Source organism: Protopterus annectens, chromosome 8.part0 (genome assembly GCF_019279795.1).
Source record: "Protopterus annectens isolate FY-2018-M chromosome 8.part0, PAN1.0, whole genome shotgun sequence".
Classification (NCBI taxonomy): domain Eukaryota; kingdom Metazoa; phylum Chordata; order Ceratodontiformes; family Protopteridae; genus Protopterus; species Protopterus annectens.
In genome coordinates, this window is record NC_056741.1 from 1118347358 (window position 1) to 1118373368 (window position 26011).

Consider the following 26011-nt stretch of genomic DNA (forward strand, 5'->3'; position numbering starts at 1 on the left):
GGTCATGTGATTAAACCAGTTAGAAAACCTGTGACACCATCTTGGGACCTTGCTTTTTTATTGGAAAAGTTAGATTCCAGCCTGAGTTCTTCAGTGGAAATTTAGTTTTGTCCAGAAAAAAAAAAAAAACATTTTTACTAGCTGTTGCTTCATGTTGGAGAATCTATGAGCTAAAAGTCTTGACATGCAAAGACCTATACACACACTTCCTCTAGAGACCAAATGAACCCTGTGTTTTAACCCTATCAACGTGCAGAAAGTGCTACCTGAACTGGCACTTAACTACCCTGCCCAACTGCTAGTTTCCTTTTCTAGCTCACAGAACAAAAGGGAAAGGATTTTGCACCCAGGTTTTCAGACAGCAACTTGGTCTGAACAGTTATTTCTCTGTAAATTAGCCCTTTATCAAAGCAAGCACTAGTGAAATGGCTTGCAAACTTCATCACCTTTTTCTTAGAGAGCAAAGGGAAAATTTGGGAAACGTATTTAGAGCTCAGTGTTCTAGGGTACTGACTACTATAGCAGCCTTCTTCATGAATGCTAGTCAGCATATCTGTGATGCAGCCACATAGACTGTGGTGCAGTCTTTTTCCAGACATTTTAAGCTGGATTTGTAATTTAGGGAGTAGCAAGTACTTTGCTACAGCTGCCCTGCAGAGCCTGTTATGATCTCTCCTAACAGTGTGTGGTGGGGTAGCTACTACTTTAATACTGTTCCATAGGTAAGGATTTATATTGCAGCAGTAACTCCTACATTGAACATAGTCCAACTGTGTGATATACCCAATTTAACCACAGATGTTTCAATAGGGTTACAGCTGCATTATAGGTTACCATCTTCCTGCTCCTTTCCCTTTTTTCAAAAACACCACTGCTAAAAGAGGGCAGAGAGCCACAGAAGGCACACCATTCAAAATACCTTACAAGGTCATTACAGCACTCTTACTGGAGCTTCTTCAGGTGACTTAACTATTTCCATTGGTACCAAACTCCAGAAGCTTTGAAGTATTGTGAGACTATCTTTGTCCCCAGGAGTTTTTCATACAAGTGAGAGGGAACAGTTACCTGGGCCTATAGGACAGTACATGGGTGTCGGTTGCCATTCATCCAAAAAGTAATTAAGAATGGTACTGGCTACTCCCCCTTTTCAGCTATGTGTCTGTAAATTGCTGTGCTGCAGTGGAAACCATCTCCACACTAGGGACAGCTGAAAGCTTTGGAAGTGGCACTGGAAAGCAGACACTTATATCTGTCTACTTCTCATATATAAGGTTGCAGCAGTAACCCTGCTGGAACATCTGATTACGGTGAGTACAGTCTCACACACATACTGCATAAAGTAATTTCTTTTTTGTACCTGCCTGCCCCTGTTGCCTTGCTGCTAGCTTGCAGTGCATGGATGGTCTTTTTTCAGTCACTAAGGACCCTAAGAAGCGTTTTGTGAATTACAGTGGTGTTTGCATGTGTGATAATGAAAAGTTTTTTTTTTTCTCCAATTTGCAGGTCCTGATACAAAACTTATGCAGAACAGTGGTCGGACAAAGTTTAAACGAACCAGTATTGATCGGCTCATGAACACACTAGTGCTTTGGGTATGTTTTGTTGAATCAAGCATCTTAACCTTGCTTAGTTAATACACTTGTAGAACATCAGTACAGAGTAGAAAAATGCTGGAAGTATGAAATTACTGCTGAAAGATGCTGTTGCTTTTTATAATCTGCTTAATCCTATACTTAGTGTAGCTACATATCCCCCTCATTTCTCTTCTGCTCTTTTTCAACTCGCTTTAAATCGTGGTACCCCACTATTAATAAACAATTTCCTGTTTATTAGCAAAAGGTAAAAGCTAAGCAAAGAGACAAGAATGGCAGGTAGATGCTGGCGCAAAGCAAAATTATTCATCATAGCTGTGTACTGAAGAACTGTTATCAGATGTCTTCTGCGCAGAGCTGCGTGCTCTTTGGTATTCAGATTGTTAATTAGATGTCCAGATTATTAGCTGGATGTTCTTACTTTTCAAGAGCCTTTGTTCTATTTTCAGTATCTGCAGATTAAGAGGTATGGGCCCAACCCCCTCTTGCATCATGCCAGCATACCACTCTGTTACCTTTTCATGTCTAGTACCAAGATGTTTGATCATCACATGTATTAAAGGATTACTTTTATTATTCTACCTGCAGATGTTTCTGTTTCCGAAAGCTGATATTTGCTATCAGGGTTATGACTCTGTCTCTTAAGTAACATAACACATCTGTTTTATGCCTTTAGTCTCAGATAACTGCAACCACTGGTTGCATAACATTGTTACCTAAGCTGATTGTGTGAGTGGAGGTACACAATTGCAAAAAAGATGGTGCTCACCACAAATGAAAGGGAGTTGCACTGTTGTTTTTATTTTGTTGACCAGATAGATTCTCTGTTAGTACATTTCCCTTTCTTACAGGAGAGGGCCAGGACTTTGGGAAAATTCCCTGCTGTTCTTGCAAGGAGTTTGTGAGGTTTCCCAACAGGCTAATTTGTAGAAGGCAAATGCAATATACAAGGGACATTTTATGGTTTTGGAGCATTTAACCAATAAGAATTTCATTTACTATTCAGTTACTGTTTTTGCTTGTGTTTAGTGTTGTCTGTTACTGGAATCAAGACATAAAGAAAGATGAAAAGCATTACAGAAAACATTAAGTTTTCTTTCACTGTCACATACACACACATATATTAATAGAAAAGAAAACAAACCATATTTTAACATTTCTTTCTATTTCCATACCTTGTACATGACATTTGTTTTTCCTTTTCACCTCAAGTCTGACTGTGTCTCCATGATTATCTTCCAGTCTATACAACCAGACGGGTCCCTATTATTTTAGTGAAAGCAATCAATTGCAAACACTGTTTAGTCAAACGTCATTACACGAAAAGGCAAAATACCAAAAGCACAGCCGTTTTCAGGACTTTGCCATTTCCCCACTGTGGTTTAATTTCGGAGTTGGTATATTTAAGTGGGGGGGGTGCACAGCCCCCCACTTTATTTTGTGTTTTGATTTTTTTTTTTTTTTTTGTATGGATCAGCGATTTTTTTCCCTGGGAAGAAAAATGCTGATCCGCATGTTTGACATTTTGGGTTTTTGGGGATTGTGGATCGATTATATAGCGTTCGCAATTCATCATGTTCGCTTGTATAATATAGACCCCAACCAAACATCTAGCACATCCACTTAAACAGCATGTTTATAAAATAGCACACAACCTTTCCAAATTTAACCCAGAAATGGTCATTAATAACCTATCATCAATTAACTGCAACTTTCCTAAAATCCTCTGTTAGATGATGCTGTAAATGAATTCAGTGCAACTTTCCTGAATATCCTAAATAGCCTTGCACCTCCTAGAAGAAAGAGACTAAAAACAATTGATGCAATTTGGCTATCCAAAGAGACTAGCATGCTAATGCAGGATAGAGAAAAAGTATGGAAAGAATGGCATAAGTATATAACACCACAATATCTAGAAAACTTCAGAATGCTTCACAATCATACTAAAAGCAAATAAATGAAGACAAACCTGTTATAATAACTTTCTGAATAATAATAAACACAGTCCTAAAAAATCTGGACTGCCCGGCCATAAATTCAACTCTAACCCCTCTCCCAGTAACTCATCGCTCGAAACTGCAATACAGTTCAACTGTTGTAGATAGTATAGCATCTGTAACCAAGAATTCCCCACCATCTAAACGTAACCCTGCCTATCAACCGTGTAGTGCCGCATCCACTTTCACCTTCAAACCTGTGCCCACATCCTAAATAAAACTACTCTTAAACTCAAACCATGCTCTGCTTCAGGTGGTGACCTTCCAAGTGATTACCTTAAAATAGCAGCCAGTAGCATTGCCTACCCTATTTCTATCCTTATTAATTAGTCAGTTCAGGAATCCCACATTCCTTATCACTGGAAAAAGTCACACACCATCCCTCTGTACAAAGGAGGAAATTCTACAGGCATTACTAACATTAGACCTATAGCAATCTTATCCTTCCTCTCCAAAATACTTGAAAAATGTATTCAAAACAATTGCTAAACTATCTCCTGCAGGAAGAACTCCTATCCCCACACAGCATGACCTCCATCCTTCCTGTAGTACTAACATTGCGCTTCTAACCTATCTACTGTCAATAAAGCAAGAGATAATATTAAACTAGTCTTCTTCTTTTTTCTAGACTTATCTAAAGCCTTCTGTGAAGGCTGCCAGCCCAGCTAGTTAGAATTTTGTAAATAATTCTGTGTAATTTATGAATATTGATATGATCCATAAGCTTGTCTTACAAATGTAAGAGAAATATACGTTATGTGGATATTAAACTACTGGTGCAGAAGTGTGTGTTACTGTATGTTATATACTGAGCTTCAGGAATGTAACCACAGTGTACCCTGCTGGAAAAGAGCAGAAGTTTATATAAACTATATGCCTGTGAAATTGTATGTTTTCATGGTAGAAGTTGAAATATACAGAGTTAACTTGCAAAACTCTAAGAAAATAAGCTGAAATTGTTTACGGCTGTGCTATAAAGCTAGTTAATGCAAAGAGGCAGGATGTTTAGGGCTAGGAGGCTTTTCTGTTGTCTGCAGACAGAAATAATTACAGGTTTCAAAGGTAAAAGTGTTTAACTGTTTTACAACTTCCAGTTCCAGGCAAACTTCTGAGAGGTAAGTATTTTTTGACACAGGTGCTACATTTTAAGTTTCTGTTAGCTTGGGAACTGAAGGAAGAGGTGACAAAGAATGATGTAATCTGAGATAACCCAGCAGTAATGTTTGATAGTAATTTAAGAACCATCTGAGAGAGTGTGTGAGTGCATTTTGTATTTGTCTTTGGATCTGACAACATCCTCATCAGCACTTGCCTTGCTCTGTAGGTAAGTCATTTCAGGCATAGTATCACTTAGAGATAGGAATACAGTAAAGATTAGTTTAGATGTTTTCTGTATTTGAGACTGTCCTGCAATGTTTCTTTGAAGTATTACTTGTGATTCTGAACTCTGTTGTCATTGTGTTGAGTTATTGAGTATTGTCTTGTGCTTTTATTCTTTATTATTAAATATATTTAAACCTTTTAATTGTGCCTTGTTTGTTTAGAGATATTTAAGCTCTTACAGTACTTGTGTATGTATTCGGTGACACTGTTTAGGCAACTCCTAAATAGCCTTAAAAGTTTTGGTCACACTTACCATTTGGATAATAGTAACATTACACAGTAGAATTATTCAGCCTTTGGGAAGGGCCTTATAGTAGCTGATAGAGAGTGGTTGGCTGCATCTTGGTACCTTATAGTCTGGGCAGAAGGGGGCATAGCTAGTGCACCTGTGCCAGCCTTCCCCAGGAGTGTTTGTATATAAATCAAATCTCAAAGTAAGTGTGTGTGTGTGTGTGTCAGCTGCTTGGGCAGGGACACAAAGCACTGCTTGGACAGAGAGGGTGCTGGAGGTTTTGGCTTGACCATTCGACTGAGATCTTAGCCCTATAGCTGTGCCAGTGGGGAGTCTTGTTGGGGATCTGGAGAGAGAGGGAGAAACCAGCCCCAGACTGACTGTGATCGCTGTTTGCTCTTAAGGGAAATAGTTCTTTGCTGTGTATGTACTTGTCATCCTTCCAATGTGCACATCCCTCACTGGTGCTAGTGGTGAGGATTGAGGCTCCTTGATTACTGGTCCAGTGCAGGGGAGTCACACCTTCGACACAGTTTGTCACAACAAACTTGTACTTCATATGTCCTCATTGGGTGTCTCTCAGTCCACCCTGCTGTGGTTCAAAAGTTTCCAATCCAGTAGGTATCAGTCAGTAAAATGGCACTCCACCCTCTCTCCATAACTCCCAGTCACCACTGGTGTGTACCACAAGGCTCTATCCTTGGTCCCCCTCCTCTTTAACATTCTCACAACAGTACACAAATGATTCCACACTCATTTGCACCTCTGACGATGTGGCACACCTCCAGAAAATTACTCAGGAAGCTTTAACAGCAGTTGAAAATTGGCTTGTTAGTCACAATTGCTACTTTTTTCCCAAATCCCCCTCAGACGAAAAAAAAAGATTTTAAGTCCTCTCTCTTGATAGTACAGCCATTGAAGTCACTTCTCGTAGCAAATTATTAGGGATGATCGTGGATAACAATCTTAAGTTCAACCTGCATGTACAAAATTGTGTAAGAAGAACTCATCAAAAACTAGGGATGCTTTACAGAGCCAAAAACATTCTCACTGAAGCAACTAAAGCTACACTTGCCATTACTTATCACCTCCCCACACTTCTTTATGGTGCTGCCATCCTTACTAACCTTCAGGCATCTCAAAAATCAAAACTTGAGCAATGCTGTAACAAAGTTGCTAATCTGCAGCAAATACTCCTTTTAGAATCCACCACTGTATAGCAGTGTAAAGCTTAAACTGGTTAGAACTACCCCATCAACTAACATACTCACAGCTTCTTACATTCTGGATAATTTTATAGATGGTATCTGCTTGTCTAGCACTAAACATTCTATACAACTATGTTCTTAGTTGGTCATTATGATCCAGAGTCCAGAGACTCCTATCTCTGTCTACAAACATATCAAATCTTTTGAGTATTGTCTGAATTTGTACCATGTTGCTAAGGCCTGGAGCTCATTGTCTCTTCCGTCAGGTCAATACCCTCCCTCCAGTCCTTCAAAACCATTCCGAAAGACTTCCTTGCCAAAACTGGCTCTGCTCTTACTCAACACCAGGATAAACTATATTCCTAAATATTGACAAATACCTATTCATGCCTTACGTCTCCTTACTCTCCCTTCGTCATTCACTTCCTTTCTTATATTAATTTATTTCTGCTCGCTTTCTCTCCAAGTATACTGTAAGCCTGCTTTCTCTCTTTTTTTTTTTGCGATTTGCAATTCCTGTTTGTGTTGTAATAACTTACCTTTAATTGCTCTATAAACTGGCTAAAATGTGTCTATTAAATAATTGTCATGTAACTTGTGTCTACTCTTAACCAATGTTTTCATATTAAGTCTAATTTGACATAATTAGTTAAACTGCATTTGTTTTTGTATTATTTTTAAAGACTGTAAAATGATTATTCTTAAAACGTGTTGTAATACTTTGGAGATCTTCACCCTTGGCCACCAATGAAAATTGGCTCCTACCAAGTCAGATTTTCCTGGTAATCAAATGGCAATAAATAAATAAATAATACATTTATATTTATAGCAGTCAACAGTCCAGCATTATACAAATTGCTCATTTCCTGCCTTCCCTTAAACCTCACACCTCCACCGGAGCATTATTCTGCATATATTGCTCCCACAAATTCCATTTTTGTCTATGTAATTTGCTCCTTCCCTTTTCTAAAGATCATTCCACCAGTTATTTTATTTCTCTTACAATATTCAATACTTCAAGTACAGTTAGTTTAGACTTTGATTTCCATTTTCTAGTAATTCCATTTTTGGTAGCCAACAGAATTAAACTTAAGGTTTTACTGCGTCTAAGTAAGTCAGATCCTGTGCCCCTGTTCAAAAGAATAATTTCCTTATTTACAGCCATTTACTTCTGCAATATTTCTGACAAAATACTCTGGGAAATTTTTAAAATCTGCCAACTCGTTACACTTCCCCAAAAATTTTACCACTACCTCTATCTTTCGCCTCACACCCCTAATATTTGCTATCTACCTAAGGAAGAATTCTTTGAAGTGTGCTTGACATGTAAAAATAATCTGTGCAAACACTTACAAGCAATAATCTTAAACCTTCTGGACTGTGTTGCATACTTGGGGAGTCATTCATATGTCCTCCCAATTATTCCCATGTAAATTGCATTTTCAGTCTCTCTTCATGTTCTTTTTTAACCTTCTCTGATTGATTCATAAATTTATTGGGCAATATTTTATCATCATCATCATCCCCTTTTTCCCATTTTTTTCTACATGGGGTCGGGGTATCATGTTAACTTTCTCCAACTCTCTCAATTTCAGTGCAACACTCCAGCCTTCAACACTCATGCCTGACTGTCGCAGATCTTCTTTCACATGATCCATCCACCTCTTTGCTGGACATCCTTGCTTCCTCTTAGATTCTTCCTGTCTGTCCCAAATCTTCCTCACCAGATTATCTTCTGCTTTTCTACACATGTGCCCAAACCACTGTAATCTGTTCTCTTTGATATTTTTTGCAATCGGAGCTACTTTAGCTTCTGCTCTTATGTCCTCATTTCTTCATCTGTCCCACAGTGTACCACCTTTCTCAGGCACTTCATTTCCATCACCTCTAGCTTCTTTAACTGTTCTGTCTTGACTGCCCAGGATTCTGTACCATACAGTAGTACTGGTCGCACCACTGTCTTATAGACCGTACTTTTCAGCTTCTTTGGCATTCTTCTGTCATAGACTACACCTGATACTCTATGCCAGCTGGCCGCAGCCCCTCTGATACTAACTTTGACCTCTTCATTCAGACTGTCCTTCTCAACCACCCTTCCCAGGTACTTGAAGCTGTTTACCTGTTCCACTATCTTCTCTTCTATCTCTATTCTCAGTTTCTTCTGATTTCCCCAGTTTGCTGCCATTACCACTGTTTTATCTGTGCTTAGTTTCATTCCATGTGCCTTCAGATTTGCATTCCATTCTCCTATCCTTTGCTGAAGTTCTAGCTCAGAGTCTGCCTGTACCGCCACATCGTCTGCATAAAGCAGCTTTGTTGATCTGTCCCTTTCAACCTATTTGCTAATGTAGTCCATCACCAGTATGAACAGCAGAGGGCTCAGAGCTGAACCATAGTGTACACCCACTCCCTCTGGGAATCCCTCTTTGAGGTTGAACACTGTTTGTACTTGAGTCACTGTGTCCTTTTATATAGCCTGCACTAATTCTACCAATGTTTCTGGGACTTCAAACCACCACAGTACTGCCCAGATCAGCTTTCTTGGGACCTTGTCATATGCTTTCTCCTTGGGTCAATTGTGCTGCATCCTATTCTGAATCAGAACTGCTCATCTCCCATTTTACATTCTACTACTCTATCTGTTTATCAGTTACCCTGTCTGGAACTTTCATGCAGTGTGGTAGGAGTATGATGCTTCTGTACTGCCCACAGTTGTGGATGTCCCCTTTGTTCTTGTACACTGGCATGAGTATGCTTATTCTCCAGTCATCTGGGATACGCCTTTCTCTCCACACTGCTGTGAGTTTCCCCAGGAGCCATTTGTCCCCTATCTCACCCAGCATCTTTATCATATCTACAGTGACCTCATCTGAGCCTGCTACTTTCCCTGACTTCATCTTCCTTAGTGCTGTTCTTACTTCTTCTAAGGTGGGCTTCTCTTCTTCTCTCATTGTAGGCTGTTTCTGGGGCAGTACAGCTTCTGTGAGGTTTTCTTTATTCGGAAGCTGCTGGAAATACTCCTTCCATCTGCCGTTGATATCCCGTGGACTGGTGAGCAGGTTGTTGCTGTGAAAGGTGTCTGACTATCTTCTTTATCTTTCTGTCTTTGCCTTACAACCTGATACAGTTTCTTTGTGCCCGTTACTGAGTCACTTTCTAGAAGTTGGTAGAGTGCCTCCAATGCCCTATTCTTTGCTACTGCAACTTCTTTCTTAGCTTCTTTGTTAGCCAACCAGTAGTCCTTCCTAGCCAGGTCAGTCTTTTCTATCTCCCACTTCTTCCTGCTCTCCTCCTTTCTTTTGATGACTTCCTGGACTTTTGCATTCCACCATCAGCTTTCCTTATGTACCTTATTTCCATACCTGGCTCGGCCACATCTTTTCTGTAATCCTAACACATGCTGTTTTTAGGTACTGCCACTCTTCTTCAGCTCCACCTATTTCCTCCTCCTCTTGGAGTGCTAGTGCCCTGAGTAAATCCTTGAACTGTTGTACTTTCTCTCCAGTCAACTTCCAGGTCTCACTGACCACTGTTTGCAGCTGATTGTAGCAACTAGTGGTTTATGCTCTGGGCCAACTGTTTCACTGTGGATGACTTTGTCATTCCTATACTAGGAGGAAGTCTGCCTGAGTTGCATGTTGGCTACTCTTGTATGTGATCTTGTGACTGTCTGTCTTTCTGAACCATGTGTTGGCTACTCTCAAGCCATTTGCCAGACAGAAGTCTAGAATGGCTTCTCCTTTATTCCTGTTGCCCCACCCATGTGGACCAAGGCAGTCTTCATATCCTGTTCTCTGTCCCTATATGTGCATTCAAGTCGCCCATTATCAATACCAATTCATGTTGTCCTGCTTTATCTAGTAGGACCTGCAACTGCTGTCTGAATGCACTCTCTTCCTCACTATCACAACCCTGCTGTGGGGCATAGGCTGAGATTATGAATACTGCCCTATCATTACACTGGAGTCTGATTGCCATGAGTCTGTCATTAATTCTGATATCCCTCACTGCCTTCTGAAGCACCTCTCACCACAATTCCTACACCATTTCTAGCCTGTCCCCCACCTGAGTAGTAAAGTCTGGATCCCAAGCCAAGTGGCTTTGCTGCACTGCCTTTCCATCTCATCTCTTGAATACATAGGATGTCCAGCCTCCTCCGTATCATCTCATCCACTTCCAAGCTGCGTCCTGTCAGTGAGCCTACATTAAGCGTAGCAGTTCTCATGTGTGGCAGGTTAGTTGGTTTTATGTCCAGCTTTTGCTCAACAGAGCTGTCTCAGGTAACCCAGGCTGGGTAACTAGACACTGGCCAGCCAGTAGTTTATTGACACACGGCTGCTGAGCTTTATGGCAGGCACACACTGGCCAATAGGGGCACATAAACCCACTTATCACTGGTAACTACCCATGCCCATTTTTGGCGACATTAGTCAACATGACTGAATTACCTAGAGCCATATTTTACACTGTCGAATGGCTAGCCCTGCCACAGTGTACAGTCTGTGATCCATGTTCTCCTAGAATCTTGAGGATACTGCGCACCACAGTAGATGCCCAGAACAGTTGGTCTGTACAACTCTTCCCCCATAGAGCACCATGTAGAGTCTGTGCTGCTGCCCACAGCTCCATTCATTGGTGAGTTTGAGATGGAAACACTTAGCATGTTTTTTGGACATGGAAGAAACCCCATGGAGACACAGGGAGAACATGCAAACTCCAAACAGGCATTGGTTGGCAGTCAAGATCGAACCTTGTGCATGGGAAGTGAAGACCTTAACCAATAAGCCATGTGGTCTCTGGACAATATTTTATATTCCCTGCTAATTATCCATTTTAAGAGCAGTTTCTGTTATAGATTTGACGAAAAACTGTACCAGAGCAGATGTTCTTCGTGTTTCACTGTTGCAGTCTTTACATTTGGGGTAATCTGCTGGCAGGTTGCCCTCAGTCGGCCTGATTAACAAAGTCTTGGGTCCTGCATCGGTTGCTGTCCCTTCAATGACGTCAGATCATCAGGGGTATAAAACATGCAGCCGATGCCATTACATCTCTTTCTTGCTGCGCGGTGCCCGAAGCAGAGTCAGTTCGCAAGTGCCGGTTGGCTGACTCCTGAAATTTTCGTTTTCGAGTTTCAGAACCAAAGTCTTTAACTAAAAGCTAAGTATCCCATTGGAGAAACCTTTTCTTGCTCTTTACCGATGTCAGTAAAAGTTAATAATTGTATTACTTGTGGGAAGCAAATACCTCATAAGGATTTCCATTTGTACTGTATTCCTTGCCTAGGCCCTGACCACGATGTACCTTGCTGTCAGTTTTGTGCTTTATTTAATCAGCACACTATCTGTCGTCGGTACATTTTTGCTTCTAAATATTTTGGTTCTCTGTTTAATTATCCAGAAATGTCGGTTAGCCATCCGACTACCGGAACACCGAAAAAACGCAAAGAAAAAGAGGTCCAAAACTGCCGACGACACTTCTAAGCCAGTCGCCAGTTCGCCGGTACTCAGTGAGGTGCTTTCGCAGCCCCTGATACCCACTACTTCTGATTCGCAGGCCTCTACTGAGACCCATTCGGAGTCAGGTATGCCGCGAGATACTTCACCTATGGAACCCGCGGATGTCTCTACCTTGGATGGGTCCGGAGCCGCTGTGCAGGCACCAGCTTCTGAGGGTGTATTCAGGCCTACAGATTTGTATATTAAACCGACACCACCTTCAGTTTTAAGGCCAAAATCTCGATCTATGTCTAAAAAACCGACGCCCAGGCCACATGTTCAGGCCTCTATGCCTAAAAAACTAATGATCAAAATGGCTGAAGATTTAATTACTCTAATCAGGAGTAGTCAACCCCCCTTCTAAGTGGCCTAGGACTGAACTTGACTATGAATCTTCTGAACAGGACTCTGTTTCTTCTGTCTCTTCTAATGAACAGGATTTGGCCATACCTACTTATGAGGACTCTGATGCAGAGGACTCCATTCCTTCTGCTTCTCCCCCTGAGGATTTTTCTTTTGGGGAAACTTTACATACCTTAAGAGAGCATTTCCACTGGGAAAGTCAGGATTTTTCTGAATCCAAAAAGAGGCTTAGGGATTTTCTGCTTCTTCCTCAGCATATATTACCTCCTGTACTAGACATTGTTGTTGATGTGTTTTCAGAATCCAGTATGGCCCCTGATTTCCTGCCTCCGGCTTCTTGTAAGCCAGACAAATACTACAGGGTTCCTGACTCCCACAAATTCCTTTTCAAAAATCCTGTTGCGGACCGTGAAACCATTTCTCAGGGGCCCAAGGGCATTAAGGCTTCTACTGCTAAAAATCCTACCCCTTCTGATAGAAACGTCAGGGTGCTGTATAGATGGGGTAAAAAGGTTTATACTTCTGCAACCTTGGCAATCAGGGTTTTAAACTGTCAATTCCATATGCTAAAATATCAACAGCATATCATGGGGACTGCTTAAGCAGAAAATGATGTTGATTTCTGACTGTGTGGAAAATAAGGATTTACAGGATTTATTGCATTCAGCTGAACAAGTTGGAAAACATACTTTGCAATGTGGTTTTGATTCTTTAGAGGCCTCTTGCAGGGCTGCTGTTACTGGGTCTGTGCTTAGAAGGCGTGCTTGGCTTAAGGAGCAATCTCTGCCTGATCATGTTAAGGCAAAATTGTTGGATGCTCCTTTGCAGCATGACCGTCTGTTTGGCAATAAGGCTGAAGAAGTTTTAAAAAAGATGGAAGATAAAGCTAAATCTATGCAAACTGTGAAAGATTTCTTACAAGTACGACCTCCAAGATTTAGTAGGCACTGGCCTACTAAGAACTGGTCCTTTCCAGTTCCTTCCAGAGCTACTCAAGCCAAACCCAGACATTCCAAATGCACCAGGTTTCAGTCCCAAGGGACTTTCAGAACTAAGCAACAAGACACCTTCCTATGGTAAACAGTCTCAATGACTTTCCTTTAAAATTACCAAGCACTTGCCTATTAGCCGCCCCTTTGGGGGGAAAACTGGCTCTTTGTGCAAAAAACTGGCAACTTATAACCTAGGACAAATGGGTTTTAAATATAGTGTCCCAGGGACACAGATTTCATTTCCACACGTTGCCAACTCCAAACGGATGGCCAGACCTGCCCCCAAATCAGTGGGCAGAGGCTCAGAAACAAGTACTTTCCCTCCTAAACATGGGAGCAATTCAACTAGTACCAGAAGAGGAAAAGGGACAAGGTTTCTATTCCAGACTTTTCCTGGTACCCAGAAAAGACAAATCACGGCATCTAATTCTAGACCTGTCTACTCTAAACACCTTTCTGGACATTCCAAAATTCAAGATGCTGACTCTTCACCAGTTACTTCCTATGCTAGGCAAAGATGCCTGGTTGGCCACTCTAGATTTAAAAGAGGCTTACCTGCATATCCCAGTCAGGGAATCTTGCAGAAGATACCTCCGCGTCAAAGCAGGCTACTTGCATTATCAGTTCTCTGCACTGCCCTTTGGCTTATCTACTGTGCCCAGGGTATTTACAAAGTGCCTGGCTCCAGTAATTGCATTTTGCAGGCAAAGAAATATTCAAATATATCCATACCTGGACGATTGTCTAATTCAGGCAGAAAACAAGTCCATTCTTCTAAAACATTTGGAGTTTGTAAAAAGGGTTCTAACTTGTCTAGGGTACACCATAAATGAAAAGAAATCACAGCTATTACCCTCTCAAAAAATTACATTCCTGAGTGCAAGCTCGAATACAACTGCCAAATGGCTTTCCTTACACCAGAAAAGCAAATTCAATTGGTGACTTACTTCAGACAGGTGGCCACAAAACCCTGCTGTGTCTGCAAGACAAATACTGCAAGCCTTGGGGTTCATGGCCTCCTGCATTCTTCTAATTCCATATGCAAGACTGCATGTGAGGAAGCTTCAGTGGTACTTAAAAAGTTTAAGGAGTCAACGTTGTCACAGCCTGGAAACAATGATTCCTATCATACCTTGCCTGCAACTAGAGTTCCTGTGGTGGCAGAGGCCTGCCACCAAAACAAGGGACTACCATTCACACCACCCCCTGCTGCCCAACCCCTAACTACAGACGCATCAGACTATGCATGGGGGGGCTCATCTGGTAGGGAAGTGCATTCAGGGCAAATGGAGCCCAAATCAAATGCACCTTCATATCAATCAAAAAGAAATGCTAGCTGTACAGAATGCACTGACCGCCTTCAAGGACTACTTTCATCCAGGACAACTAATGGTAAAGACGGACAACACCACAGTTATGTGGTACATAAACAAGCAGGGGGGTACACATTGTGGAGCACAGCCTTGAGCTATCAAGTACAACTACAAGCTCAATTCCTGCCAGGAAAGCTGAATATTTTGGCAGACGAACTAAGCAGAAATCTCATGGACCCACACGAATGGAAACTGGAACCACAGATTTTCAAGATGTTGACATGCAAGTGGGGAAGCCCAGACATAGATCTTTTTGCCTCACCCCAGAACTAACAGTTGGACAAATTTTGCACAAGAACTCACAAAAAAAGCCTGGAAAGTGGATGCTCTGTCCTTCAGCTGGAAAAAACTATCAGTCTGTGCCTTTGCCCCTCTGCTTCTGCTCTCCAAAGTTCTACTAAAAGTCAAACAGGACAAACCAAAAATGATTTTGATTGTTCCAGACTGGCCTCGCCAACACTGGTATCCACTCCTACGCAGTCTGTCACAAATTTCTCCATGGCACTTGCCTCAGACACCTTCCTTACTGTTTCAGCAGAACAACCAAGTTCTGCACCCTCAGCTCCAAGCATTGAATCTTGCAGCTTGGCTAATCACTTAAATTCACCCTTAGCATCTCTCAGCAAACCTGTGATGGATGTCATTTTGGAGGCGAGAAGACCTAGTACTAGAAAATCTTATGCTGACAAATAGAAATGATTCTGTGCCTGGAATCAATCTCCAGGGATGAGCACAGCAATGCCCAATTTACCTCAGATTTTGCAGTACTTAACTGAGATGCTTCACAAGGGCCTGTCTTTTTCTTCCATAAAAATCCATGCCTCAGCCATTTCAGCTCATTACAACACAGAACCCCCCTCTTCTCTCATCCTCTGCTAAAGCAGCATCTCAGAGGGGCCAAAAACTTGAGGCCACCCAGGAGAGCTCCAACCCCTGCCTGGGACCTTAACTTTGTATTGGAGAAACTCACTCTACCTCCTTTCGAGCCAGCTGCTACTGCAGACTTAAAATTTCTTTCCTGGAAAACAGCCTTCCTTTTAGCAATCACTTCGACTAGAAGGATTTCTGAATTACAGGCCCTTATGGCAGTGGAGTCTTTCATCAACTTTCATGAGGACAGGGTGTCACTCAGGACCAATCCATCCTTCATGCCCAGGGTGGTATCCAGTGCGACTCTTAATCAGTCCATTCATTTTCCAACTTTCTTTCCCAATCCACAGAACAAGGGGGAACGGATTCTGCATTCATTGGATCTACACAGACAACTTAGATTTTACTTGGACAGGACTAAATCTCAAAGAAAATCTAAACTGCTGGTAGCATTTGCTGCAGGGGCAAGAGGGAAAGGCTATTTCAAAGCAAACCATTTCCAAATGGATAAGCCATTGCATTCATTTCTGCTATAAGCACCATGGAAAACCTATCCCCCAGGGGATCAGATCCCATTCCACCAGGGCTGCCATCTACTTCTGCAGCCTTTCTCAGAGATGTTCCTACCAGGGATATTCTAGAAGCAGCTACCTGGAGTTCAGTTCATACTTTCACCAAGCACCATCATTTACAAATTTTTTTTAAATCCAGAGCTGGCTTTGCCACTGCTGTTTTGCAGGGCCTTATAGCCGGTCCTAATGCTGTATAAATCCATCCTCCCAACCATAGCTTTGGGAATCTACCCAAATGTAATGACTGCAACAGTGAAACACGAAGAACATAGTACAGTTGTGTACACTTACCATAAATGTAGATGTTCGAGTGTATTCACTGTTGCAGTCCTGGTTACCCTCCCTCCAGCCCCCTGTTTTTTCTCTTACTATGCCTCTCCTTCCTTTTACTACACTTAAAAGCCTTTTTGGTGTATTTGCTTTGTTTGGAGGTATATATTTGTGTTTTAAATTATTTATACATATTTTGCTCCCCTTTTGGGGGGCACCTGACATCTGGGGCAAGAAAAACTGATGTAATGGCGTCGGCTGCTTGTTTTATACCCCTGACGACCTGACGTCATGGAAGAAGGGACAGCAACTGACGCAGGACCAAGACTTTGTTAATCAGGCCGACTGAGGGCAACCTGCCAGCAGATTACCCCAGATGTAATGAGTGCTACAGTGAATACACTCTAACATCTACATTTATGGTAAGTGTACACAACTGTACTGTCTTTGACTTGGTTCTCCCCTATCCCTTTCTCTTTGCTTATACTCTGTCAACCCCTGGTAGGGAAGTAAGTCTGTAACCTGCAAACCAAATTTTTTCTTAGCCTCATTCCACGCTTACTTTTCCCTATGTAGTTTTTTGCTCCTGATAACTTGGATCTTGTGCCAGTTTTCTCCAGAAAATTCCAGCCGCCTCTAGCCTATTTAATGTACCCATACTTGTAGTCATCCCTACTGGCAAAACCTCCTTTCTCCATTCCTACATTGGCTTAGTTCTTAGAATACTTTCTACAACTTTATGAATGTAATATTTTGTATAGTGGTAGTGGTTATCCATAAGGATCTGCAACCAAAATCCCACTATTTCTTGAACTTCCACCCAACTGTGTAGCTCAAAAATATCCCTTCAAATCAGGTAATCCTAAACCACATTGTTATATTGGCAGGATCAGCTTATTCCACTTAAGTCTTTCCCTCTTCCCCTACCAGATAAATTCCTTCAACTCTTTGTTAATTATTGTCCACATCTTATCCTGTGGTTGACAAAGTATGCCTGACCTGTATGTAAAACTAATGGGACTTGAAACATTTTCACTGCTTGAATTTTACTGCCCATAAACAACAGCTTCCAGTTTCTCAATTTTTTGTTTTATCTTTTTAGTCTCTTCCTGCATATCTATAACTGATATGACAGAAGCTTTTTTATTCCGTACACCTGAATAATACTTGTCGTTTCCCATACATATGCTGAACAAATTTGTTTGAGTCATGATTGACTGCTGTAGCCTTTGTTTTATCCCCATCAGTTTTATTTCACAAAAAGAGTTGAATCTGTCTCAAATATTTCCACAGCTCTAAAATCTCTTTTTCTAGATTTATCAAGTAAAAAAATAATACAATCTGCAAATTAAAGTCAACTTTTTTTGAATACCATGGCAGTTATATGTTTGAATTTGTGAGACCCTTATTTTCTTTGCCAGTAACTCAAAATATAAAGCAAATAAAAAGAAAGAGGACAGCCCTGCCTGGTTCCTCTGTTCAGTCACAGCTTGCCAGAGAGTAACTCTTCCACTTCCTTCCCTCCAATTCTTCCATAGATCTTCCTAATTAACCATTTTTTACACTGTTCGAGAACACAAATGCGTCCATTGTCCTATTTGTACAATCCCAGCCAACTCTATTGAATGCTTTCTCTGCATAAAGATATGTCAGCAGTAACAGCATGTTCTTACATTCTTCTTCCCTCTGGATCATTAGTATTCTGTTAATATTGTCAAATATTTGCTTCCCTGCCATAAAACAACATCGATCCATATATAACAATTTTGGCAACACCTTTGACATTCTTGTAGCTAATAGGATCTTTTGCTGCATGTCTGCAATCTCAAAAAGACTTAAACCAACCACTAAGGTAGCTGATGATCTACCAGCTGAATATCTAAAGTTATCTGCTGACCCTATTTCTCATCCAGTCTCAATTCTTATCAATTGCTCTATCATGGAACAGCAAATTCCATCTCTGAAAATTGCATACATACATAAATAATCCGTCTACATAAAGGTGGCAGCTCTACTGAGTTGTCAAGTTATAGGCCTATTGCTAGTCTGTCCCCTGTATCCAATATTCTGGATAAATGTATACATTTGCAACCTCTGGACTACCTCTCCACTAAAAACCTGTTTGTCTCATCTCAACATGGATTTAGAAATAATCACAGTACTACAAATGCCCTCTTGAGCTTCACAGACACCATAAATCAATACAGGAATGAAGGCAGACTCGTGTCAACCATCTGCCAAAAGCCTTTGACACAGTCTCCCACCACAATCTGCTAGCAGTACTCTCTAACCTAAATTGTAGCCTCTCTACACTTAGGTGGTTCAGGAATTCTGTAACAGGATGCCAACATGCTGTTAAGGGGAAAAATACCTCTCCCCTCTACTTCCAGTTTCTCTAGGTGTATGCCAGGGTTCTTTTCTTGGCCCCCTACTCTTTATTCTCTTAAACACAGCTGCTTCTTTGCCTCCTCAGTCCAGAACACTAACGATTCCACACTTATGTGCTGCCCCTTCCATACAACAACTCCAAGATATAATCCAAAAGTCCTTCTCTGCAATTGAAGCCTGGCTTCCTAAATCACAAGTTGTACTCGACTGTAATAAAACTAAATTTCTGATCTTCCATCCCACTAGAGCCATTGACCCTTTCCCCCTTTCTCCATCAAAGCTGTGGAAAATGCAACACTGTTGTCCTCCACAAAACCCTTAGGTGTCATGATTGATGCCTTGAAATTTGACATGCATACATCACAAACTATAAAAGAAAGTTCGCAAAAAAACAGGCATACTCTACTAGGTATACTCTATAAGAAATTCTTATTTCTATAGTGTGTGCCTTCTATAGAGTTCTATAGAATTTCTAAGTAGTAATAGTGGGGTAGCCATAGCAGGAACACACCTTCTCTCTCCACCCCTATGTGCTTCACCCGTACTCACCAATCTGAAAAATATAGACCTGGGCAAACTTGAAGCTTGGTATAATAAAATAGAAAAAAATATTACTGACTGCATATCGTTCACACAACTGTCTAGCCCTGAAGCAACTTTCCTGGTTGGTACTACCACATCTGCTAGCTTATAATCAGCTGATAACAGCTCAAAAACTACGTAAACAGCCAGAAAAGACCCCAGTTCTCAAAAATATAATTGAACAATATTCCAGTAATAGAGTATTGCACTCCACTAATAAAATCTCAATTAAAAGTAAACTAAGCTGAGTTCTGCAGGAAACTCTTTTTCTAATCGTGTTGCCAAAATCTGAAATTCACTCCCTCATACTGTGAGATCCGCTACTAACACTACTCATTTTAAAAAGCTATTCAAAATCCTCAGCTAGTGCATGACTCTGCTCATGTAACAGTCCAGGTTGGCTTACACCACCCACAACAGACCTCACTACCCCACACAAGCAATATCTGAGAAATTTAACTTCTGCCTCTGTCACAATACTATAACCATCTCAAGCTCCAATCTCTGTAAAATTAAAACCCAAATTTCAGTTCTTGTAATTTCAACCTAAATCTAAAACCAGAATTTCAAAATATTACTCTATCTATATTTCTACAGTTCTCAAAATCCCGAGCTTACCACTGTATACAAGATTTTCTGTGTGAATTGAATTCTTGATTTGTTTCAACTGTACTTGTGACTGCAGTAGGGAAGCGAGATTAGGTGTTTGTATTATGCATATCTAACTGTATATAATTTTTGTATATCTCTAGCTTAAGCATTACATTATGCATTTTTAACATGCATGTATATGTTACCTATAAATTGTCTGTCTTATATTTTTGTTATATTTCTGCTGAAAATAGGTTCTACCCGGTCGGACTTTCCCAGTAAACCAATGTGAAATAAATAAAATAAATAGTATAGATATAAGCACTTTATAATCATGGTTTACAATTGAGATGAGTCTTTATATGAAGCGTTGTCTGAAGAGTTTTACCCTCTTGAGGTAATACAGCCACCACAACTTTCTTCTAAGATGCTGCTGGCATTTCCCATGTTTTTTAAATACTGTTTAATAAAAATTTGCAAATCGTTATCACTTTCTTCCTTCCCAATTTCCAGTCTTCCACAATAATAATATCTTGTTCTGGGAGACTTCCATGTTTATTGATTTATACATCACCATTTTTATCTCATCTTTTCCTATCTTAGCTGTTAGTTGTTGAGCCTCATCTTCCTTTAACTTCGGCAGAATTAAGTCTTCCATGAGTGTTTCCGTATGCGCCTTTTCTTGGGTTCAACATTCCTCTGCTTTATGCAAATTTTCATAACATTTCAAAAATATCTGTAATACCTGTATAGGAAATCTGATTGATGTTCATCGTGTTTCACTGTTGCAGTCATTACTCTTGGGTTATCCTGCTGGCAGGCTACCCTCAGTTGGCCAGAATTCCAAAGTCTAGGTCTGGCGTTGGTTGCTGTTGCCTCTTCCCTGACGTCAGTGCACCAGGGGTATAAAAGATGCAGCCGACGCCATTTTCTTCAGTCTTTCTTGTCGCGTGGTGGCCGAAGCAAAAGCAGTTCGCAAGTGCCGGTCGGCTCACTCCTGAGATTTTCAAATCCGAATTTCAGAACCAAAGTCTTCATTAAAGCCAAGTACCCCGTTGGGGAAACTTTTTTCTTGTTCCAGACCGATGTCAGAAAAAGTTAACAATTGTATTTCTTGTGGGAAGCAAATACCTCATAAGGATTTTCACCTACTGTATTCCTTGTCTAGGCCCTGATCACAATGTTGCTAGCTGTCGGTTTTGTGCGAGATTTAACCAATGCACTATCAAGCATCGGTTCGATTTTGCATTTCATTACTTTGGCCGAAGATTTAATTATATAATGCCGCCGGACCAGCCGACAACCGGAGTTTACAAAAAACGCAAGGAAAAGGATAGGCATCCGAAGTCCAAAACTGACGATGAAGCCTCTGCTAGGCTAGTCGCCGGTTTGCCGGTTCTCAGTGAGGCGCTTTCGCAGCCCCTGGCACCCGCTACCTCAGAGCCACAGGCCGCTTCCGACTCCCATGTGGAGCTGACTGGGCCTCTGGAAACTCAAGGTATTGGACACTCGGAAATCATTCCCTCAGATGGGTCTGGAGCCGCTGAGCAGGCATCGGCTTCTGAGGGTGTCTTCAGACCTACACAACTATATATTAAGCCATCCTCAGCTTCAAAGACTTAAACAACTCTAAAGACAAAGAAACAAGTATAGCAGTCTCCTTTTCAGACTTCCATGCCTAAAAAACAGATGCTCAAAATGGCCGAAGACCTAATTAGTTTGATCAGGGGATCCCATCCCCCTCCTGATAAGAGGCCTAGGCAAGAGTCAGAGTATGATTCTTCTGATCAGGTTTCTATTTCCTCTGATTCCTCTTCTGAACAGGATTACTCCATGCTTCCCTATGAGGATTCTGATGCTGAAGAATCCATTCCTTCAGCCTCTCCTCCTGAGGATTATTCTTTTGTGGAAACCCTGCATACCATGAGGGAGCATTTCCACTGGGAAAGCCAAGATTATTCTGAATCCAAGAAAAGGCTCAGAGACTTTCTGCTACTTCCTCAGCACAGACCCCTTGCTATTCCACCTGTCCTGGATATTGTAGATGTATTTTCATAGTCCGGCCTCTCCCCTGACTCTTTGCCCCCTGCACCTGCTAAACAAGACGGGTACTACAGGGTCCTGGATTCTCATAAATTCCTATATAAAAACCCCACTGCTGACCCAGAAACCATATCTCAGGGTCCCAAAGGGGTTAAAGCTTCCACTGCAAAAAACCCTGTCCCCTCTGTTAGGGATTCTAGGGCTCTAGACAGATGGGGGGAAATGTCTACACTTCTGCTACCCTGGCTGTAAGGGCTTTAAATTATCAGTTTCATATGCTTAAATATCAGCAATATTTAATGTCACTGCTTAAACAGAAATTGTTGACAAATACTGAAGGTTCAGAGAAGAAGGAATTGCAGGATTTATTGCATGCAGCTGAACAAGTGGGAAAGCATAATGTTAAGTTGTCAATCTCGCCTTCATTCTTACTGGATGGGTTCGGAGCCGATCCTCGGCTCCGACTCGGCCAAAACTAAAGCTCGAGAGCTAATTCCACCGGCTCGAGGCTCCCCTATATCCCACAATGCTAAGCGGTAACTACTCAGATCTCATTTGCCGCTATAGCTGACGAGGTGCTTTTCTACCGGCTCAGGCAGGTGAGTTAGACTTTTACCTTATTAGGTACTTCTAAAAACCCCTTTTTTGTTGTCATACATAACCTTTTAGTTTAATTTAAGTATTTAGATCAATCGACCCCTGTTTGTCGAGTCTTTTTTCCCTTATCTTGTAGGCCTTCGGCCCCTACCCTTCCCCCAGTCCATTAGTGACTAGATTAGTTGTCCTTTTTTTTTCTGTTAAGGGCTTGTGTGTGTGTGTTTTGGCTTGTTTTAGCCTTTAATAATTTAATTTAATAATTTTTTCTGTAAAGGGTGTGTCTGTAGTGTGTTTGTGTTGTGTCAGGCACTCCTCTTTACAATGTCAAAAGACAAGGTCTCAGGCTTCAAGAAGTGTGACTCGTGCTGTCAGAAAATGTCTCTGACAGACAGTCACACTTCTTGTGTGTATTGCCTGGGACCTGTGCACCTGCAGGACTCTTGTGCTGTTTGTCATAGTTTTAGCCCTAAGAGTCCTGCAGGAACGCAAGAACAAGCTAATCTTGCGGGGCTTGTTAAAGCCTGAAGGCCCCCCGACTCAGTCTGTGTCGGGGAAGCCTTCCAAAACTTCCAAACAGTCTGCTTCGGTTCCAGAGTCGACTGCTGGAAAGACTAAGTCGGCTTCGACATCGGCTCCGGCTGGAGCCGATGTTTCCAAGCCTCATACTGTTACCTCGGCTCCGGCTGGAGCCGAGGCTGATAAAACTCTGTCGGCTCCGATACTTTTATCGGAGCCACAGTCTAGGAAGAGGTCCAGATCCCCCTCTATCGGCTCCGTGCATTCGGCGCCAGGATCCCCTCTCCCTTCTGAACGGAGCCATAAAGCTCATTCCTCACTGTCTTCCAGGTTATCTGACCGTGATTTGCAAAGGGTAGTGAGTAGACTTCTCAAGTCCGTGGCACTGGCCCAAATGCTGCATAGCCCGACTCACCAGTCAGTGGCTATTTCCGTTCCCCAGTGCATTCCTCCTCCGACTCCTTTGAGTTCGGAGCCAGGGCTTGTCGGAGTCATGGCTGTCGGTGCGTCGGATCCGATACCTTCCCTTTCGGCTCCGTCGTCTGCTCCGATCTCCTCCTTGGAGGGATCTCGGCGCCGAGCTTCCCTCGTCGGCTCCAAGGGGGCGAGTGGCATCGGACCCTTGTCCGACCCCGCTCTCCCTCTCGGGGCTTCGGCGTTGGTGAGTTCGACTCCAACATCGGCTTCGGAGCCGTCCCTGTCGGTGCCGGGGGAGGTCCTTGTCTCTTCGAGCGGGGCCTCTGGCCTTGCCTGACAGGGTGCCTTGAGGTCATGCGGAGCGTGCTAGAACCAGGTTCTGCCCCACAGTCGGCTCCTTCAGCCCCCCCATCTACAGTCCCTACGGTGATTTCTACTCACCCCCTTGTCTTAGACCGCAGAGAGCCAACTCCTCAAGTTTCCCCATTGGGAATTTCCTCCGCTTCGAGGCCTCTCCTGACCCGGCAGGAGATCCCCCAAGGAAGAGGCAGTGCAAGAGGGAAGCACATTGACTCCCCTGAGTCTATCACCTCTGACACTGACTTAGAGGAATCTGAAGGTTCCCTCGATCCCCTCTGAGGATGTCTCCTTTGCTGACATCCTTGAGATCCTGAAACAGAGGGGAACTGGCCAGCCCTTAACCTTCGGAGGATGAGTCAGTGTATCTTGAGGCTTGGCTCTTGCCCTTCTACCTCCTGGGTGTCCCCTCCCTTTGACCCTCTTATGGAAGTGGTGGCAAGGAAGGCTTGGACGGCTCCGGATTCAGTGGAACCCACCCCGAGGAGACCATCTAAATTTATTACTGCCCCTAGAGATAAAGATTTTTCTCCAAAGGTGTCCCTGTTGATGCCATGGTGGTGGCTGCGGCCACTAAGAAGGAGTTAGCTGATCCTTCGGTTCCTGTCCATCCTCCTAATAAGGAATCTAGGACCATGGACAGGTACAAGCGGATGTTCTCATCAGCGACCTTTTTGATCGTTCGCTGAATTACTTATGCCACTTCACTCGTCTCCAGAGATTTACTCAAGGATATGGGTGAACTGATAAAGGATCCTACAGCTGAGGGGTTCAAAGACACAATGAACTCCCAGTTGGCAACCCTGAATTCCATCGTTAACTCCTCCATGCGGCTGGTATCATATGCTGCAGATGGGGCGAGTAGAGCCGCAGGCACAGGTGCTGCCTTACGACGTCACACCTGGATGCGGCTATGTAACTTCGCGGACCCTTTCAAGGCGTCCTTCACCAATTCTCCCTTTGATGGATCTCTCTTGTTTGGTCCACAGGTGAAGGATACATTGACCAGGTGCGAGGTAGAAGGTAAGACTCTCTCTGCCGTAGGAGTCCGTTTTTCTACCCCTTCTAGACCTTATCCCAAAGGTCAGAGGGGAGGAAGGATGTGGTTCCGCAAACAATCCCAGGGAGTCTCATCTGACGTACAAGGCCGATTCCCCTCTAGAGGCAGAGGGGAATAATAATAATAGACGCCCTAGAGGCAGAGGAGGTCCGCAAAACCAGGGTAGCAGAGAAATGTTCTCTGACAAACCCTTTCAGCATTCCTGAGGGGCTTGCCCGGCTGTCCACCTTCGGAGGCAGTCAGGGGAAGATTATCCCTGTACCCAAAAGCCTGGCTTTCCCTTACTCAAGACAAATGGGTACAGTCGATAATATCCGAGGGTTACAAAATTCCCTTTGTTCACATCCCATCCCAACCCAAAAGATCCCTTCCAGATGTTCCACCCGGTCTAAGGGAACAAGCAGCATTAGAAATTTCAAAGCTGCTATCAAAAAGAGCTATCCAATCAGTCCCAGCAGACCAGCAAGGATCCGGAATCTACTCCAAATTCTTTTTGGTACCAAAAAAAACAGGGGACTGGAGACCCATACTGGATCTCAGCTACTTAAACAAGTATGTCAGGAAAACAAAATTCCTGATGGTCACGCTACAGTCCATTCTACCCTTCTTGGGTCAGGACAATTGGATGTGCTCGATAGATCTTCAGGACGCGTACTACCACATCAAGATGAACAGACGCTCCAGGAGATATCTCCACTTCAGGCTGGGAGCCAGTCACTACCAGTTCAGGGCCCTGCCCTTTGGTCTCACTACAGCCCCCCATGTGTTTACCAAATGCATGGCAGTGGTCGCGGCTCACTTGAGACGTCAAGGATTCCAGGTGTTTCCATATTTAGACGATTGGCTCCTTATCCCCACCACCAGACATCAGCTTCTTCTATCCAGGGACTTCACCATCCAATCTTGCCAAGCTCTAGGCATTTCGATAAATTTCGAAAAATCTGCCTTGTCGCCTTGTCAATCTATTACCTTTATAGGTGCCATCTTAGACACGCTCAATCTTTCAGCCAGACTCACAGAGCAGAGAGTGTCAGACATTCGGAACCAAGTTTCCCTTCTCTTACAATGCAACAAAGTCAAAGCCAGACTAGTTTTGAAGGTGTTAGGACTCAT

General features: G+C 42.6%; 1 protein-coding gene across 1 annotated transcript in view; it reads left to right on the plus strand.

The window, feature by feature from the left end:
* ATP8B2 (ATPase phospholipid transporting 8B2) overlaps window positions 1-26011 on the plus strand; it is a gene marked incomplete in the record, with an annotated part of 2601455 nt that overhangs the window by 1161224 nt on the left and 1414220 nt on the right. Inside the window, 1 exon segment of the mRNA XM_044080643.1 lies at window positions 1504-1592. Coding sequence (XP_043936578.1) covers window positions 1504-1592 — 89 coding nt within the window.